The 20,085-nt window shown below is 40.2% G+C and overlaps 2 protein-coding genes across 10 annotated transcripts in view; one reads left to right on the top strand and one right to left on the bottom strand.

Moving 5' to 3' along the window:
• The window catches only part of FBXO36 (F-box protein 36), a 33,350-nt gene extending 27,297 nt beyond the window's left edge, over positions 1-6,053 (bottom strand). The window contains 1 exon segment of the mRNA XM_049803202.1: positions 5,631-6,053. Coding sequence (XP_049659159.1) covers positions 5,631-5,726 — 96 coding nt within the window. The 5' untranslated portion in view covers positions 5,727-6,053.
• Positions 6,054-6,174: 121 nt separating this feature from the next.
• TRIP12 (thyroid hormone receptor interactor 12) overlaps positions 6,175-20,085 on the top strand; it is a 79,906-nt gene continuing 65,995 nt past the window's right edge. For 5 of the 9 annotated variants that reach the window (XM_049803176.1, XM_049803175.1, XM_049803174.1 and 2 more), the window contains exon 1: positions 6,175-6,301. The gene's annotated coding sequence lies outside the window, so the exon portion shown is untranslated. Of the gene's footprint in view, positions 6,302-7,525; positions 7,747-15,190; positions 15,289-15,315; positions 15,395-20,085 lie in introns of those variants that run through there. The other 4 variants (XM_049803172.1, XM_049803170.1, XM_049803169.1 and 1 more) reach the window with 4 other exon arrangements.

Raw genomic sequence — 20,085 nt, 5'->3', positions numbered from 1 at the left:
TTTGATAAAATTCAGTTATCCTCACTGTTATATGAGCAGATCATATGTGGAATATTGCACAGAATGACGTTAGTTTTGTATACATATGATGCCTGTCTTTTACGGGTAAGTAGCTAAACATTTTACTAACATGACAAAATCCTCTGATTAGCGCAGCATTCATTAAATGGTGACAGATGCTAGTATTAATTACACGTTGAGTGGATCATTTTCCCATTACGTTTCTTTTGTTACCAGCTTCATCTTTCTAGTTATCAGCCTGTCCTATAAGCACATTAAGCACCAGACTTTTTTTTTTCCCTGAGGCGGGGGTGGTGGTGGTGGTGTCTATATTCCTTGTTTGACCAAAATGAGTGACCGACCTTTTCTACACTACCCCACCATCTGGATTCCTCTCTTGCACTTTTCAAAACCTGTACTTATCATCTGCAGACAATTTATAAGAAATTTTATTTTGAAAGGTTATTTGTGTGGCTATCTGAAGTCATCTTCTGTTTAAAGTTGGAAGCCATATGATTTATTGCTTGCTTTGTACAAACAGATAATGCCTATTGTTGTTTGTGACAAACCTTGCCAAATCGTAACTGGCATATCAAATATTAATTTGGCCTTTCAAGAGTGATTGAGAAACATCTACAGTGAAAGGTAGGTAGAAAGGCATATGTTAAGTTGCCATCCTTGATGTCAGTCTTGAGAGAAAAAGGTTCCCATTCTATGTAATATTACATGCACTCACACAAAACAAAAATTATACACTGTTCCCATGAACTCTAGCAGGATTCCTAGTACATGTTTTATGGCCAAGCATGTTTTTTCTATTCAGTATGTTTATCCTGACATGTACACTAACTTCTCCTTCATAACACCTCAAAGCACTCCTGGGCAGGGGGGGATAAAAAACTGAAAAGTACAAATGGCAAAGTCATTCATTAGAAATAATTTCTGCCATAAACCAAAACTGAAAGTTGACAGAGGAGAAAGACGTTGGAATAATAACTGATCAAAGGATGATCTAGAGTCACTGATGTGATTTTGGTAGAGAAAATTAAATACAATCCTAAAATTTAAATCACACGGAATTTTCCAGAAGACACAAGGAAGTAACAATGCCTTTGCACATGGCAGTCATAAGACTTATTATTAAGAACAGAAGTTCTAATGGGAAAAAATGCAGCAAAAAGATACTAAAGTGACCAGAAAGCAGAGAGCCTGTTTCACAAGTGGAGACTGAAAAAACCAAAACAAACCCTATCAAGAGGGCATATTTATTAAATATATATAACACTTTTATACACACACACACAAACATGTATACACACATATATAACATTGTTACCTACATTCAAGGGCAGTATTCAAGCTAAAAGATATCCACACACAAAATAAGCTGTAAATTAGCCTGTATAACTGCATTTCTAACCATCAGAGAAGTGATCATCTGGAGCAGTTGTTCTGTGTGAAGTTGCAAGGCAAAAAAACGCCTCACTACCTTTGAAACACATCAAGTCCCATTTATGCCATGAAAATCTATTATGTGGCTGGATGAAACAGCAGGGACTAGGACTTGATGACTTGAAGTCATCTCTTTCAGTCTTTTATTTCTGCAGTGGGACTGGTGGATGCCCACACAGGGGAAATATGTGGGATAGTTTCCCTGCAGTTGTAAATTTATGATTGCAGCCTTAAAATAGCTACTTGAAAAAAAATTCTCTTCACTGATGGTTCAAAAGATGTCTCCTTCTACACAACTGGTTGAACTGTATTCCGTGAAGACTCACTTATGCATCTGTACCTCTATACAGTCTACTTTTAGAAGAGTTATTTGCAATGAGTTAGAAGGCTCTCCCCTTCTTACACTTCCTCCTTTAAGTAGCTTATGTAGAAACTAGTTGGTAATCTTCCCTTCCTAACTTCTCAACGGAAGTGCGTGCTCACTACTTTGTAGTCAATACCTTTGTTTATAAAGTCCTGCTTAACAGCTCTAATTTTGAAATGTAATTGAAATTGAATTTGCATATGGGATGGCAGCTGTCTCTTGCTGCAAAATGAAAAGTTACCATCAGGGTCTCCTTGTCACATTTTGGACATAAGTACACCACACAGACAAGTGGGTGTATTTCTAGCTTTTTCTTTTTTTAATTACTGCTGCATTTGATTGATTAGAAAAGTTCAAAGTAGCCTCTGCTTTTGTCTGCTTCCAGTATGTTGTTTGCCCACAGCAGGCCCTGCTTTCCTCTTTCAGGTGTTCTAGTTTCTCTAGATTCAAGTTAAACACAAACATGCTGAATATACCTTGCTATTATTACAACTGACAACATTGAAAGTAATAAAATAAATGTTTTTTCAATTTATTTTTGCAGTAATAAAATAATTCACATGCTTACAGCTGAGGATGTGCCCTGTGGTATCACACTCTAGGTACCCTTTTTGTCTTTCTTGTCCTATTTGTTTGACTACTGTCCTATACTTAGCTTCATCAAACTTCTTGGTGTATGCTTAACTCTGCTCTCAGAGACATCATTTTATTTACAGCAATCCAGTTCATTTATTTTTAGTTATAGAATATACAACATTTCGGGCCTACTGTGCTGATTTTGAGGCAGTAGCAGACTTCAGAAATGCCTTCATGGAGAACATCCCTAACATACCAGGCTGCATGATGGAAGATAGATATCAGTTCCCTAGAATAAGGGAAGAGTTAAACAAAAGCCACAGACGTTTCACACAATTTGTCTGAACACATAGCCTGCTGCCATGGACTTGCTTTTCCCCCCAGATATGGCCTCCTCATCCAACTAAATTTCTTGCCCTAACACATCCTTAATACCTTCTGTTTTTGTACAAAATTTCTAGTTCTATGACAGTTTGACTTGATAGTCAGCTGATACCTGGAACTCCTGGCCACGACCACAGGTACATGCACTCTGGTGCTATATAAGACAAGCCTGGTAAACTAGTAACTTCATCCTGAAGGAGCTGAATTTACTGCTCATGTAAAGACCATGTAGACCATTCAAAGTAGGGCAACACACACAGCAATTTGCGAGCCTTCATACAAATCCACCATGCAGCCACAAACTCCCATTTTGTTTTTAAAGAAAAACAATGGACTGTTTTGAAACCACTGACTTTGAAGAATGGGACTATTCAAAGTAGCATATTTCAGCATTCATGTAACTGTGCGAAGTTGGAGTCTTAGGCTGTAAGGTTTTTCAGGCAATGACTATTATTTATTAGAAGACTGCCAAATAGCATACTGGGAACATGAACCAACAACTAGGCCTCCTAGATGCTAACACGGTATGGCTAAATATATTTTCCATGATACATAACTCAGCACATCAGTGATGCCTATACCTCCAATTATTATTTTTGACACAGGCAGCTTCTCAGGAGATTCCATAGTCTGCAGAAAGGCTAACTAGCCTCCAGAAGTTTTACATGTATGACAGTTAAAACTGCAGAAATTACTTATGTGAAGTTAGTTGTTTTCATCGAGTTCACATGCGATTGAATTGGGAAGTTTTGCTGGAATCGGATATATCAGTTTCAGAGGATATAGTGATATATTCAAATACATATGTTCACTGCATCATACTCAAATAAAATGAAGTTCTTCAAATGATCCAAAGCAGTTCTTTTTCAATGACACTAACTTTCTGGTAATGGTTTTGTACAATAAACATTTACAGAATAATTTTAACTTATTTCCACTGACAGTTGCAAAGCTTTTAGCACAGTTTATGTTAACTGACTTTGGTTTGTTTTGAAGATATATTTGGGCAGCTGAAAACAAAACCAAAAATAGATATCTGAAGTATCTGACAGGAAACTAATATGAGAACCAAAAAAATGAAGATAATAAGGAACATCTTATTTTTATTATCTGAGTGCAAAAATGAATGGTAAAAACCCCGTAATACTCGATTACTTACTCCATGAACAAGCATGGCACTGATGTGACTCCCATGAGGTCAATGGGACGGGCCCATTGCAAGACTTCAGCTACAGAAAAGCATGTATTTCCCAGCTATTGTGCAGCACTGTAATTAGTCTCAATTTTGGTGGAATTCAAAGCTCCCTAAGGTTGCCTTGTCAGTTCTACCTTAAACATTTCTTTTGAAGAGAACAAAACCAAAACCCCTTCTGAAACTGCTAAAGACACTGGTGACTTAAAAAAGAAAATCTCAGCACCAGAGAGACCAAAAGAAGTAGTATGTAATATACAGAACACAAATCATTTGGAATTGCAGCTGAACTTCACCTTCCCCTCCAATTTCTCCGTTAGAAACCTGACAATTCCCTCATCCCTGGAAGAAAATGTTTGCTATTTTGGTTTACTTTAGGAAAACCAAACCAAACCTTCCTCCTAGTTTCAAAATATGCTGTTTTTTTGTTCCAGTGAGACATTTTAAAAACTTTCTCGGAAAAGTTTTTGAAACTTCACAACTTCTAAATCAGTATGTCCAGCGTGACACATGCTTCTATGTTCATCTCTTATACATATGAAGTCAACCCAGTCAAAAATAGGTCAAAATGAAACAAAAATTATAGAATATTTACATTTTTATTTCATAACCTTATGAACTCATAATCAATTTGTTAAATCTCATTCATTTACTGTCAAATATTCCTCCCTGATGTTTACTATTAGATTATTCTGAAAAATGTTCATATAGCACATTTTGCAGCACATTTCCAAAAAAAGTTTTAAAAAAAAAAATCTCTTCCAGGATATTTAGCATTGGTTATTTCCCCGATTGGAAAACCAGTTATGTACACAGCCATAAGACAGGACACCTAAACCTCTTCCATATGGAAAATATACACCGTCTTCCCATTCGCAGATGGGCAGTTTAATTTTATTTTCCTGGAATGAGATGTTCGACTATTGTGTGTCCCCCACCTCTGAGAGTGCAGCTAAACTTGACTCTCCTTAGGAGAAATACTAAGACATTACTTAAGGATTTGTTATCTATTTACTTTAAATGTTAGCATCTCATTTATTTGTGAGGCATTTCTGAGAGCAGACTTAAGTTTAAGGTTACAAAAATCACAGATGTGTACATACTTCTTTGCAAGGCTACTAAGTCACCATTTTGAAGGAGCTTTTTTCCCGCCTTCCTCTGGCCCTCACCCAGAGGCCCTTTCCACAGGCTTGGGATAGTCTAGGTAGAAGGCATCTCCCACATACAGAGGCTCCTCGTCCAGACGCACTTCCGCCTACACTAAGAAATAACTCTTTTTAGTAGCAAACCCTTACCTGCTCCCCAGCCGCTTACCACCACCCCATCCCAAGGCGGCATGCAGCAAGGCCGCTCCCAGCCCTCCGGAGGCCAAACCAGCAGCACTTACCGGTGGCGCCTGGCGGGTGGCTACCTGCCGGCGTTAATAGGCGACCTCCGCCCTTCCCCGGCATGGCGCTGCGAGCCCCTCCGCTCCTCACCCACCCTTCCCCAAGGACGGGCCCTCACTGCAGCCGCTACTGCCTCAGGAGCCGGGGGCAGGCCCCGGCCGCCTGCCTGCCTGCCTTCCTGGGCGGAGGAAGGAGCGGCGACCGCGAGGTGAGGGGAAGAGAACGGCGGGGCGGACACCGCTCCCCGCCCGCGGGCGGGCAGCCCGGCAACCACCTCCCGCCGGGTGACGAGCAGCTGGCAGACGTCCTTGCTGGGGGCCGGGGCCTGCCCGCGCGTCTCGAACACCTCCTCCCGCAGCAGCGACGCCATTTTGGGACGCTGGCGGGCGGTGTCTATGGCAACCAGGAAGAGGCGGACATCACGCGGGGTCACCGGGAGCCCAGCCCCCTCTTAAAGGAGCCGGGCCGGCAGTAACGCGGTGGCCGGGCAGGGTCTTCGCCCCCGCCGCCGGCAGAGCCCCGCTCCCCCGCCGGCTCCACCCCCCTCCCGCGCCCCCCGCCCTCCCCCGAGGGGAGACACTCGCGCGGACCCAGGGGTGACGACCCCGGCGGAAGGATACCGGCCGCCGGCCGCCGACCCCGCCGAGCGCAGGGAACGGGGCGCGCACACGGCCGCAGCGGGGGCTGCGTGGGGGGCGGCAGCCGGGGCAGGGGCCGCCCGTCGGCCCGGGGGGCGCGCAGGCCCCGGCGGAGCCCCGGCGCCGGGAGAAAGTAGTCCCGCAGCCTCCCCCTCGCGCCGCTGGAAGGGGTTCGGCGGCGGAGGCGGCGGACGAGGCGCTGCTCGGTGCTGCGGCTTCAGCTGATAATTGAAGGGAAGAGAGGCGGCTGCTGCCGGGAGGAGGGGAGGCACGGAGCGTCTGCGGAGGCCGCATCGGGACAAACTAGGTACCCGGGGTCCCTCCGCTCTTTCAGGGGGCGTCGGGGAGGCGGGCGCGGGGCGGCGTGGCGCTGGGCCCCTCGGCAGCCTCCGGGCCGGGCGGCCGGGCCTGTTGTGTCATCCCCGGCATTAGCCGAGCTGCCCTTCCCGGCGGCCCGGGGCAGGGGGAGGGGAGCAGCGCCATCCCGGAGCATTGTTGCGGATGGGGGGGCGGGCGGGAGACGGGGACGACACGACGCCGCGCTGGTGAGTCTGTGGAGGGGGGGAAGGCCCGGAGGTGTGTAATGGGGCGAGGGGAGGGGGCCCTCGCTGAGGAGGGAAGGGGTGGAAACGGAGCTGACAAAATGGCCAGGCAGTCACCGGAGCCCGCTCTAGGGACATCCCCTCTCCCCCCGGCGCCGGGCAGGTCTGCTGCCCGCCGCGTCGCCTCGACCGGGCTGCCCGGCGTGTGGGGGGAGCGCGGCCTCCCCTCCCGGGGCCCTCTGTAGCTGCTGATACAAAAGGGCAGTGTCAGTGTTGACACTGCCGTACCGATTTGTATGCCCTTCCCCGTCTTCTCCCTCCCCCACTCTGGTTGGCCCCCTTTTCCCTAATGGCTCTTTCTTTTTTTTTTTCCTTTCCTTTTTTTTTTTTTTTTTTTTTTTTTACCTGAAGGAGCTATCGAATATCTTAAAGGAAAAAATAGCAACTCCTCTTTCCTTCCCCCCCCTGCCCGGCTCGATAAAAATGCTAAATAATCGGCCGACGTCCATATTTCACAAGCTTTTGGGGGGAAGGAAGAAGGTGGGAAGAGAATGGAGGCGCCTGTAGGGTCGGAGTTACAGTGCTGGCTACCCACAAGAGGGGTTATTTTCGCAGTTAATGTTTTAGAGCTGATGTTGTTGTTGCTTTCAGTCAAGAAGCAAGTTGCCTGGTCCTCGCGTTTGCTTGCATAATGCGTCGTACTTGGAGGCTGATCAAACGCTGGGTTCTGCCTTTCCTGCCTTGCTCTTCCTCCTTCCCCTTCCCTGGCGGGCTGGGGGGGCTGGGGAGTGGGAGAAGTTTTGAGGTGCTGGTAGCACTGACGCCAGCCGCCTCCTGGTTACTGCTCTGTTTTTTTGGGGCTGGGAAACAAACCGATACCGGGGCTTTCGCCAGACCTGTAGGCCCGTCTTCCTGCTGTTCAACTTTTTTATTGTTCCCCCCCCCCCCCCCCCCCCCCTTTCCTAGTGCACTGGCTTTCTCGACAGCCAGGGGTTTTCACAGAACGGGAGTCCGAAAGTCTAGACTGTGAACCGGAAAATAATAGGGGAAAGAATGGAAAGTTATGTCAAGGGCTTTGGGGGAAAAACATCGACGTATCGAACAAAGGTCCTGCCTGTATTGGAGAGAGAGGCCTGCATGTGAGGCCTGATTGTGTCGCATTTACACATGGGGAAGAAATGAGTGCTTGGTACTGGCCTAAATTTATTCTGTAAGTCTGGCATGCAACTTGGGAACATTTTTAGAGTGTGTGCAGTTTGTTTTGAAGGTGGTTTTATTATGTGTAGCAATCCAATAATAATTTGAATTTGAATTTTTTTTTCCAAAAGACTTTAGGTTTTTTTCCTTCCTGCCTTGTTCAGCAGAAATCATATTGATCCAGAGGTTCTAACACCATAACACAAAACTTTAACAGGGTAACTTCCACAGTTTATGTATTGTGTGTATTATGAATATTGAGCTTCCTGGTGCTTTAAAGACTGTCAGATAGAGAAGTTGAGTAGTTACCACCTGGCAAATATGAAGTACATCCTTCATAATGAGAAAGAAGAAGAATTCTAATCACTTAAATTAATTTTACAAGCTTTTCTTAGGGGAACTGTCACTGTGGATATACTTGCTTTGTAAGACTTCAAAAGCTAGCAAGCACTGCTTTGATTACTTCTGTTTATCTCTGCTATATTCTCTTCTCTCCAGTTCTCTCTCTCTCTTTCTCTCTTCTCTCCCACTCCCAAGACTAGACTTCTAATTGTACAGGGGTGTTTTTTGGTATTTGATTTCTGCTCAGATTTGTGAGGTTTTAGAGGTTTTTTTTATTAAGGTAAAACTTTTAAAATATATTTTTGTATAGATAAAAATATACATAATGAACATGAGAGCACTTGAAAAATAACTATACCTTTCTGTTGTTCGGTAGCCTATTTAATAAACATTGATAGGAATGAAAGTATGTATGAAAACATTAGTATTGCAGTTTCTGCAGCTTATAGTTTAATAATTAATGTTATACTTGACCTAAAGTTTAAAAGCAGTGTTCTGGTGAGTAAATACTGTAAATAATACTTCAAGTTTTCAGAAACTTACATGTTTTTAGCTTGCAATAGTTTCTATATTTGTAAAATGTAGCTGGCTGTGAAAGGCTTGGGTCTGTATATAGACTGGTTTTGATCTTATAGTGGGAGGGTTTTTTTAGTTTTATTTGGTGTATCTTGTTGTGTTAGAAATATAGGTAATCTGATTTTCTTTTCAATCCTAGGGAGTCTCTGGAAAAAATTGGGTATAGTAAGCTTGAATTGACAACTTTAAGTCTGAATGTTCTTCAGTCTCCAGATGGCTCCATAGGTAGGAGCCTGAACAGGTCTTAGCTGTTAGTAGAAAAATTGTAGGTCATTCACAGTGTAACATTACTACTTACTAATATAGCAGATCTACTTCAGTAGGAGTGCCAACCTGTTGAGTAAGAGGCTTATGAAAATGGTGTCTTCTGATGTCTTGCAAAAGTTCTTCAGGCCAAAGTGACCATTAGGGGAACAACCTGTATCTTCTCAGTAAATGAATAATCAGAACTGTCATTCTCAATCAGGAATCATGCAAAAATTCATTTTTTTGTTTTCCTTTTTATATTGCATATTGACTGTTTGTCTTCAAACCCAGAATATAAATATTACAGAAAAAAATTGTAATGAAAACTTGTTCTTATAAAATCATTCCTAAATTTGAGGCTGAAAGCTATAGGTAGCAAAGACACTGTATGCCTTCTGCAGCAGTTTAGCAAAAAGATAATGCAGTTGACTTCAGTGTCATGAATGAAGACATGATGAATTTCTGTGTGGGTCCTTACATCACTGACAAGTACAGTTACTTACTTTGGGACAATCCAGGAAGATAACCTGACTAAATTCCTTTTGTTTCTAAGCAGTGAAGCCAAAGCATGAGCAGGAAAGTTATTGTTTGACTAACTGACATGTTTGTACTTAATTTGTAGTGAATCTCAGAACTATGTGTGTTAATCTTATATTTATACACCATGCTATATTTTCTAACAAGCTAATTAGTAAGCATCATGTAGAACACTTCTGATCATGAGTCTGTCTTCTGTCACACTGAGACTAAATTACTGTGACAAAGTATAATCAAATCCCAAAGTTGTACAACATGGTGTACTATCACATTGTTAAAAACTTAACCTGGAACGTTTCTGGGATTTCCCATTGGCCTGTTGCATGATCTGTGTCCTGTTCATCAGCTGTCAAATTAGAAACACTCCCTACAAAGCACTTTGTGGACTCTATGACACTCTTAATAGTGGAAACCTTTCCTCAAGCTGTTATTGCCACATTCAGTACTGACTCTGAAGGTAGTAGCACATATGAATTTTTTGGTAGGGTAGAAGATTACTTTTGGGTCAGTGTGTTTATTTTTCTGAAGAAGTAATACTTTGAATTTGGTCTTAATATTTTAATCTATATATAGTATCATAGCAGATTTATGGCAGTATATGAATCAACTTCTTGCTGAGTGTTTTCATAGCTAAGTTTTAATTTGGGACATGAGGATGGTAACTGCAAAACAAAGTCACATTAACTCTTTTTTTTCCTCCTGATATTTTTTTCATGAAATAATGTGTTTCTCAAGGAGCAGAACTATCTTCAGACTTCTTGCTGGTGATCAAGCATGACAGAATGCTTGTATGTAGCTGCTTGTTTCAGGATGTCTTAACAAAATGATTAACTTTAAAACATTAATTCAGCAATCTTGTGTAAATAAAAATTTTTTAGCCACACATGATATCAAGTGTACACTCATTGTGAAAGACAGTCCTAAGTCAACTAGCTTCTCCACTGCACGCTTTCAGATGCCAGTGGTGGTTACTTTAGTGTGAAGGTTAGTTTTGAGGAGCAATTTCTCTCTGAATCCTGCCATGTGATAAAGTTTTTCTTGTCAAGTTGGTAGAATCTAACTGTAAATATGCAGTCATATTCTCCTTCAATTCTGTCTGGCAGCCAGGGTTTGAGCACATATAACCAATCTGCTTACTCTCACTGTCTATAATAAGGCTTGTCTTGCAATGTACTGACTGTTGCCAGTCTTGCTTGACTCATGAACATACTCAGTACAAATATGGCAGAAAACCTGCCATATATAAGAGCAATAGATAGTCAACTTCTGAATTGAAGACTTTTATATAGGAAAAACTGGAAAAGTTGAGTATATATCAAAAAAGTTAATAATGGTGATCTAATACTGGACTTCAATACTAAAGATGCGTGAAAAGTATTAGCAATGGTGTTCAAGCCATAGTTTCCTTTAGTTGCTCCAGAAAAGCCTCTCTTGCCATGATTCATAGAGTAAGACAGTTTGGAAAGGATCTCTGGAGGTCACTTGGGCCTGCTCACCACTTGACTTTATCTACTCTTGAATAAATAGTTTTTCATTGATCACTGTGCTAATAAAATAACTCCATCTTCTGGAGTGATAAGAAAGGAAAAAAAACCCCAACAAACCTTCAAAGGTATGTGTGGAGAGGAAACTGGAAGGACTCTGCGATGTGTGGCAGTACGCTGCTGCCTCATGGAGCAGGGAGGAAATCATAGTTTCTCAGTGTTTTCTGAATGGATTGGTCTGTATTGTGATGGTGTCCACAATAAAGTGCGCATGCTGAACTGCAAAGATTTGACCCTCTTAATGGGTATGAAAGGGTCTGAGTCATCTCCTGGAATGGGAACCTTGAATTGTAGGGAGCAATTTCATATTTCAAAATGAAAGCTGAGGTCCCTGGTACTTGTTGAACAAGAATGCTTTTTTTAAGATCTGGAAGGCAAGGTATATTTCATGTTTATTCTGCTTTGTTTATTCTGATTCTGTATCATCAGTAACTTGTTGCTGACAACCCTTGTTTTATTACATAACATCCAAATAAGTAAACTTAGTGTAAAGAACGGGAACTACTTGCTAGACTTCTGTAAAGGTGGAATTGAAAGAATACAAACATGTTCTTTATTTTCTGGTGTACATGTGTTATGTGGGGACAAAGGTGTTAAACTTTCAGAAGGCTGTCTAGTTAAGAGAGGCATTAGGTTCAATACCACCAATGTGTGTCTCCTTCAGATTTGTGGCTGACTACTGTTGTGTACTTACAGCGTGGTTAATATCAATTGGTATTAATGCAGAGCAGTAACTGTAATGAAGAATTTTTACTTTGATTTTTAGGGGTAGTTCCTAAAGGTAACAGCATTAGAAAAAATAAGCCTGGGACAAACCTTCATAGGTCATCTGGTACGTAGTTCTGCTCCAAGGTAACTAGGTCTAGTCTTACGCTATATTTGCTTTTAGAAAGCATGCATGCTGTTTTGTTCTCACTTATCATTCTTCATGTCTAACTTCTGTCTTATTTGCTTTTCTATGAGCTTGTTATGGTTTGTCTTATCCACTCTGGGTAGGAGAAATTATCTTCTCTCTGTACTGTGGGCTTTTATGTGCTTGAAATCTGTTCTGTACCTCCTCTCTTAGTCCTAGACTGCTTAGGTATGAAAGTAGAACTGCAGGTAAATAAATGTGGAAATCAAAAATACACTTTTATGTAGTATCTACTAAGTTGAAAACATTACTTTTTTAGGAGCAATATAAATGAGTTGAGGCACCAAAAAAGGAAAGATGTAAACAATGCATAGTAACACTAGTGAGGGTGGACTTCAACATCCCCCATGCCTGCCTGCTCCCCCCCCTCCCCCCCCAAAGAAAAAGGAAACCACACACATATATGCGCCCTGCCCCCCGTGGCCCCCCCCCCCCCTTAGGGGACTTGCATTAAATGTCCTTGATGCTGGTATAATCATTAGATGCTTACTTTAACTCCTGGAGTTAGTAAGGAGAAGCTGTCTTTACATCATATATCTCTGTGGAATATGAATCTGTGGTAGATGTCTATTTTTGGACAGGATAATATTGTAAGATGTGGTTAACATCAGGGCTAGAAGATGGCATCTTATCCATGTTAATAATGTTCTGTGACTTCTAATGTCAAATCCCTTATGTAATTAGCGTATTCAGTATAGAGAGTGTCCCTTCCTGGAAGGTGTGTACAATGTAACTGAACCTTCTGATCACAGGTGAGATGTGGCTATGCATTTAAAGAGAACTAATGAAGAAAGTAACTGAAGGTGCATATTAATAGGCTGTGTGCTGAATACAAACTTGGAACTCTGCCTTCTTTAGTGAATGTTCTCTTTATTTTGAGGATATACTCCATTATAATCAAGGTACTGTCTGCGAACTGTAATTTCTCTTTAAAACTTCACTTGTTTTGACCTTTGCAGTTGTTTCAGGTGTATAGCTTGATGAACTCAAACATTGTAAAGGGATGAGGGGAAGGTGAGAAATCACCAACTTGAACAAGGGTATGCAGCCAGTCATGGTCTGGGTGAATAAGCCTGAGTGAGTAGCACCTGAGAAGGTGCATAGTTAGGTTTCAGATCTTTAGGTAACACCAGTAATAAAAATAAATGGATTCAAGTAATGAAAGGAGCAGGAATACCACTGGTATACATAAAAACGCAATTTGATTTGAAGTTAATAAGAAAATTTCTGGAGGAAACACCATTTCAACTGAATCTCATTTAAAGGAAGTGATGGAAGCTGCAGAACTCTGGCAAACTTTGACAGGATTCCCGGTGTTAAAAGCTGTGCTTTAAAGATCTGCTACAGTCTATTCCACAATGTTTTTCATGTTTATGTAATGACAGTGCATGCTGCCATATCTTACTCTGGTAATATTCTGCCTGATTTATTTAGCAGATAGCTTTCTACAGTAAAACACTGGTAATAAAAAATTAAGACCTGGATTATACCATAAGATTATGGATTAAAGAAGTTTGTTTCATTCCCTTACTCAATTAAAAAAAGCTTGGCAGAAGAACAAATATATTTCTTTGCCAGAAATAAGATAGCAAATATACTTTTTTCAGATTTCTTTTATGACAAAGTTGATACAGTTCTGCTGCGTACTCCCTATTTCTCATTTACCTCAAGTACTTGTAGCCTTGCAACTGAACATAGACATGTTTTATACTAGACTCTTGACAACAGGACTCCAGCTCAAAACTTTCATTATCACTTTGTAACTGGAGTTGGAGGAAGCGTTGTTGAGAGAAATGCCGTTGCACACCTTTATCTGCAAATTTAAATACTCCATTAAGAGAGTGGAAACTGAGCTTTCTTCAGGTTAACTGTGAAGAGGAAAGATGAATTTTGTGGAATTTAGTATGTGAAGGAACGGTACCACTTAAATGCCTTCCATTAATGTTTAAATACCCGAGTACTATGGTCACAGTAGTCAGGATGGGAGTTATTTTCTTTTTTAATAGCTTAGGGTTTTTGACATACTGCCAAAACTGAACTGGAGTTGAAACAGAATGGGCACTGAAGATTCTGACTTTAGCAATGCTGTATGCAGATGAACTCAAGTAAGCTAGAACACGAGAACCTTTTATTTGGAAACGAGATAAACGCAAATGTAGTAATCAGTTACATTTATTTTAAGTACACTTTCAAAAATTAAAGTTTCTTGTGAGACTCCACTGAAGTAACAGGCAAATTAATCTGTCACTTTTGAAATACAATGCAATGAACATAGTTGTTACTATACTTTATCACTTCCAGAGGTTGTCTGGAGTAACGTATATTCCCTGGGTGCATCATGCTTTTTTGTCTGTCACAGACTTAGCCAAAAGCTGTTAAAACTATTATTGTAGTTTTAAATAAAGTAGATTCCTATTAGGTAACTTAAGTCAATGGATAGACTTAATTTAGTTGTATCATCTATTTTTCAAAACTCTTTACTTCCTGTGTTTTGTTCAGATGAAGCTTGAATTTTGTTAAGGAAGACAGTTAACTCTATCCCAGCTGAAACCAGGACAAATTTCTATCAGATTGAGATCTTACACTTAAATTCTAACTATGCTTCTTGTTGGCAACACCTGTAGTGTTGCCAGAAACTTTGTCAATTCCCTTGACCTGTTCTTAGGACTGTGCTGACCTAGTGTTGTGTCTGTGGTATCTGTTTTGTTGTTGCAGTTTCACAGCCATTTGAAATTACTGGAAACCCTATTAGATCTCACCTGTACTATTAATGCAATTAATTTTAATCTTGTTTTAGTGGCATTGGAGTATTTAAAAAACTTAATCAGAAGTAAGCCAGATAGGTTGCTGTGTATTGCAAAATTGCTTAATGTGCTTTCATATAAAAGCTGTTCCCCTTCAACTAAGAAATGGTTTCTTCCTTACAGATTTTTAGGTTTGCAATATTGTTTTCCTTCAACAAAATTATGTCAAGCTATTTGGGAAGGTCAGCTCAGTAAGATGGCAAATTAAAACTAGATAGCAGGTGGTACTGTTAATTGATCTAACAACAGAATTAAATTAGTATTTTGACTTTGTTCTGTAATCCATTCTGAAATACTAGTTGTCTTGAATGTTGTTAATAAAAGTTATGAAATCTCTGTTGTACTTTATAGTGTTCCTATGTTTTTGTCTGCTAGTTCTACATGGAACGCTTTCCAAAAATCGAGTAGCTGGTTTGGTTTTCTGAATGTATTAACTCTGGCATATTTCCACCTGCCCCGCCCCTGCCCTGCATGAACACTTTTGGGAGATATCAAAAGTGAACATATGGGCACAGAGTGACACAGCAATAGAAGGATCAAGCTGGATAAACAACCTCTGCATAGAATAACTGTATCCAAAAGTGTGGTGTATGGTTTGTGGTTTTTTATTTTTAAATCCTAGAACTCACTCCTAACTGCAGTAACTTGCTTTGTGGAAAGCTATCTTCTGCCTTCCTCCCTGCTCTTTCCCAGCAGAAGGTGTGGTGACAAGTTTTCTTTCCTTAGTCACAACAGAGTTTCAGTGATAGGTGTTACAGGACAGGGCGCAAGAGAAGCTTTGTGAACTCCAGATAATATGTTTGCTTCTTTGCGGTGTCTTCTCTGACTTCTTTTACTTTCTAAGAAAGAATAGGTGTTACGATAAAAAGAATTGTATTCCAGTTAACTTCCTTAGCAAAAGATCAAAGTGGGGGTACTAGCCTTTTCTTGGAACTGAGCCTTTAAAGCACTTTCTGTACCTAAGCAACTCAGACCTGAGCGACACGAGCATCTCATCTCTCCATTGGTTGGCCTAGTAGAACAACAGAACTTGTTATTTGTCAGTTGTCTGTAAGGACACTGAAGTACTAATGTCTAGGAATAAGCTTAGTAAGAGACATCATAATGTCAAAAGTGTAATCTGCTAATGTTGTTGGTATATCACTTAAATCTCTTAACTTGCAACTGTCTAAAAAGCAGCTAAGGGCATGCATTGGTTCTGTTTTCATACTTGCCTTTTTTTTATTAATTAATTTCTTCAGTCCTCCTGGGAGATTCTTTCAGCATGTTGTTTCTTGAAATTTAGGATCATCTCATTTCCAGCCTGAAAGTTTCTCATAACTGTTTTGCCTGCTTACTGTATTAATGCTATCCTCTCACTTTAAGTAATTTTCTTCTCTTGGTGTTTTACCCTTGGCACTTACAGAAAGCATTTGTAACCTTCTTGTTGCCAGGCTAAATGATACAGGCTTTATTAGTCACCACCTGTAACAGCACTTTTCTGTTCTTTCAACTGGAATTCATCTCTCTTGACCAAGGTCAAACTGTGAGAGGGAGTATTCCAGATAAATCTTGTACAAAAGCACTGGTGAATTCTCAGTTACTCTGTAATGTTATGTATACCTAAGCATTGGTGGTTCTTCCACATCCCCACACCTCCCCCCCCTTTCACTTGGAATATCACTCTGATTAACTGGAACATGTAGTCACTAATGCTTATGTCAACTGACAAGGGCTTGGCTTACAGCAAAACTTCTTAGTTTTAGTACTGGGGTATAGGATCTCCATGCTGCTTGGTATTATTGTACTTCATAGCATTGCAAGTGTCTCGTTAGAATACTGTTCAATGTATTTGATGCATACTTACTATTTTGGGGGAGGGAAGGACGAGAGGAAAGGGAACTTGTAAGGCAATTTTTAAGTTTTGATAGTTTGGAAAAAAAAAAGGGACTTTTGAGGGAACAGATCTGGCTTTAGATAACCATATAACCTGTGTAGTTACATTGAAATAAGCAAAGCTGTAACAATAATAAAGCTTTCATCTTATTTCATAGTTTCCTTCTATGGGTAATAGTCTGTTCCTCATTACAAATACTTTCTGCTAAATTCATATGATGATGTATTCTATTTGGATGCTACTTAACAGCAATTGATTGTTTAAATAGTTTTGGATTTAACAAAATAGAAATTAAAGAATGAATGACCTCTCTTCTATAAGCCTGGAAATAGTAGCAAGTGTCCTGAGTTCTGCTGTCAAAAAAATCTTGCACTTCTGGAATCTACTGATGTCCTGTCACTACTGAATTAGGGTTTCAAGATTTAATGCCATCACAAGTTTAAGATTATTTCCTGCCTTCAAGTGTTACAAATGTTTAAGCACCCATAGCTTACAGAAGCTGTAATTTCCAATTTTTTCTCAACATTGAGCCTCAGTAGTTGTGAATATTTTAAGTCTAGCTATGTCTAAAAGATGGAGATACTTTAAACAAAAATATTCATGCTCTAGTGTGTTTGCAGTAACACAGCTTTGAAACTGACAGGGCTCGAAAGCTGTAGTGTAATAGTCCTCATCAAAGAGTACTTGTACTCTTTTGCTAAACTCTGGTTCAGTGGGAATGTCTATCTACATATTTTCATAGAGAACACAAATATAGTTTCATGGCATTACTGACACAGTGAAGGAAGACAGGCTGTCCTGTGAAAAGTATTTGAAAGAACCAGTCTTAAATCTTTGTTTCTCAGGAAAGGAAAGAACCTATTCCTGTAAATGCTGTCAACACTAATGGGATCTCTTTTTAAATAGATGTTTATTTGTGTTTTGTTTTTTTTTTTTTTTTTTAAAGCAAAGGGACAATTCTTCCTTACTGTGTTTTTGGATCACTTTAGATTGCAGTACCTTACATGCCTGACTTTTAGCCTAAAATATCTAATTGCCATCTAAAGGCTAATAGGAGGAGGAAAAAAAAAGTGCAGAAGTATGTACAGGTGTTCCGTTCTTATACCACTGACTCTAGCTGTATTGTCATAAATGTTATAGCTGTACCATGAAAGGTAGTTGCTCCCACGGGGATCTCTGCTGAGTTCTGTCAAGGGAAGGTGTACTAAAGATCTTAACCTGCCACGCTTAAGCTTTGAATGGCTGAGGCAAGGAATTCAAGGACCCAGAGTTTTGTGCCCATTAACTCATGAATGCTGCTCAAAGATTGGAGTGTGACAAGTAGAGAAGATACAAACAACTCTATTTCCTCTGATTCTCAGCTTGTGTGAGACATAGCTGAGCTGGGGCTTGAAAGCCCCTATCTTTGCTTTATGTGTATTATCAAACTTGTTAAAAAAGCCTACTTCAGAAGGGTTTGGTCTTTCTGTTGACAATATCAAATGCAGAAAGTGACTAGTGCAAGTTCAGACCTGTGGCAGCTAGAAGCAGAAGCTCAATTTATAGTAGAATATAGTGATTTAAATGTCTAAGTTTAGTCAAGGTGCATCCAAAATCAAGGTAGTTTTTTACTACTTAATAGTATTCCAGGTTACGGCAACAAACTGTTTAGAGTTGCACCTACTCTTGGTGTGGTTGGTGTGTCATTGGGGAGGTTGGGAAGGTTGGTGGTCTAGCTTTGAAGTAGGAATAGTTTTAAAATACACATTTGTGACTGGCTATCAACTAAGCTGTTTTATTCTTTATAGTTGCATAGAGTGGAGTAGCATTTGTCATAGCAGGGTGGAAGAGAAGCTGATGTAATTTCAGGTTGCTTCAACAGAATTTGAAAGCTTTTACTGGTGACAGTTGGTGATAGTTCAAAGTGTTAGGTTTTAAATTGTCAATATAAACTTGTACAGATGCAATCTTTTATATTTTTGACCAACTCTTGAAGTTTGATGTGCTGAATTCTAACATGAAAATGGTCTGCACAAGCATTAGAGTGAAACTAATAGTTGTACACTATCCCTGTACCTTCCGAGGTATTTGTGTAAGTGAAGGAGTTCGAAATAATGACATCAAGGTAGAAACTTTGGATAAACACATGTAGTAGTTGAAAACTATGTTCTACCAAGTACACAAGACTTTGACTTAATTTTTGGACTAGAGGAACTAACTTACCTTTCTAATTTAGATGACCGCACTCACTAGGATGTCTCCCAAGGAATGTAGTTGGGTTTTTACCTTCTATCAGTTCTGTGGTACTCTTTTGAAAATAAAGTGGAGTTCAGCTGAAAAACTGCACAGTGCAGACTGATGGGTCTAATGCCCTAAAATCTGGCTTGTTTAGATTTTCTCTTCTTAGTCTGTACTGTAACTTTAGTAGTAAGTTAAATTGTGTATGAAGAGTATAAGGAAGTGTAATCACTATTAGGCTTAGAGTTAATGGTGTTATGGGGGGCGGGGGGAGGAAGAGGTGTGTTTGGCTCAATGTCTGTCATACTTGAATATGTACAGAATGTGTATGCTGTCATTTTAATTATAAAAGTATTCATTGTAAAACATATATGGCTATACCACATCTGAAATGTTTTTCTGGAAAATAAAAAAAGCACCCCTGAAACTTTGAGGGTCTTATCGTGCAGCTGTTTAATGTAATAAATGTTGTCATATTAGTATATGCTAATGACATATGCTGTCCTTGTTAATTGAAACTAGAACACCAGACTGCTGATTTGAAAATTCAATGTTAGAAGCTTTATACCCTCAACTTTCTAACTTGTCAAAATAGACATATAATAGGAAACAGTTGAAACTATTTTTTAGTAGATGCTGCAAGTTTGGTTAGGAGTGTTTTCAAACTATTTAACTTTCACTTCTGTGGAAGAAGTTCTTGCTGGGCAGATCAGGCTGTTCTCAAGTTGCAGTACACAGTATTTGTGTCCCAAAACTGTTCTGCCAGGGGAGCCTTTAAATACAAGGAAAAACATACAAATAAAGTTTGAGAAGCATAGAAGACAGACCTAAAGTTAGTACAGTTACTTTGGCATCTTTGGTAGCTAATGGGGGTTAGAGGTGGTAAGATATAATTGATTGGAGAAAAGATTTATTTCAAAGGCTTGAGGTGGGGAAGTAGAGGTAGTAAAGACACTGTGATTACTATAACACTTCGTTGCTCATTAAACATATGTGAGATGGGGATTTGCATGTTCCTAGCTGGGTATCTTTGATTAGCAAAACAGATATAGGATTAGGAGAGGCTGCAGCCTTTATGAAATACCTAAATTTTGCATTTGATAGCTTAAGATCCTGTGCAGAGGGGAGGGAAGGAAGCAACTGTGCTTACTTCTGGGCCTACAGGTATTTTCCCTCTTCTTTCACAAACCTACTTCATATTCTTCCTTTAATGTTTCCCTAAAGCCACTCTGTTCTCTGTGTGTTTTTCTACTCAAGTGTTATGAAGAGAGTTGTTTTATCTTGCATCATGATGAAG

The sequence above is a fragment of the Accipiter gentilis genome, chromosome 6 (assembly GCF_929443795.1).
Source record: "Accipiter gentilis chromosome 6, bAccGen1.1, whole genome shotgun sequence".
NCBI lineage: Eukaryota > Metazoa > Chordata > Aves > Accipitriformes > Accipitridae > Astur > Astur gentilis.
This window is presented reverse-complemented; position numbering and strand designations above follow the sequence as displayed.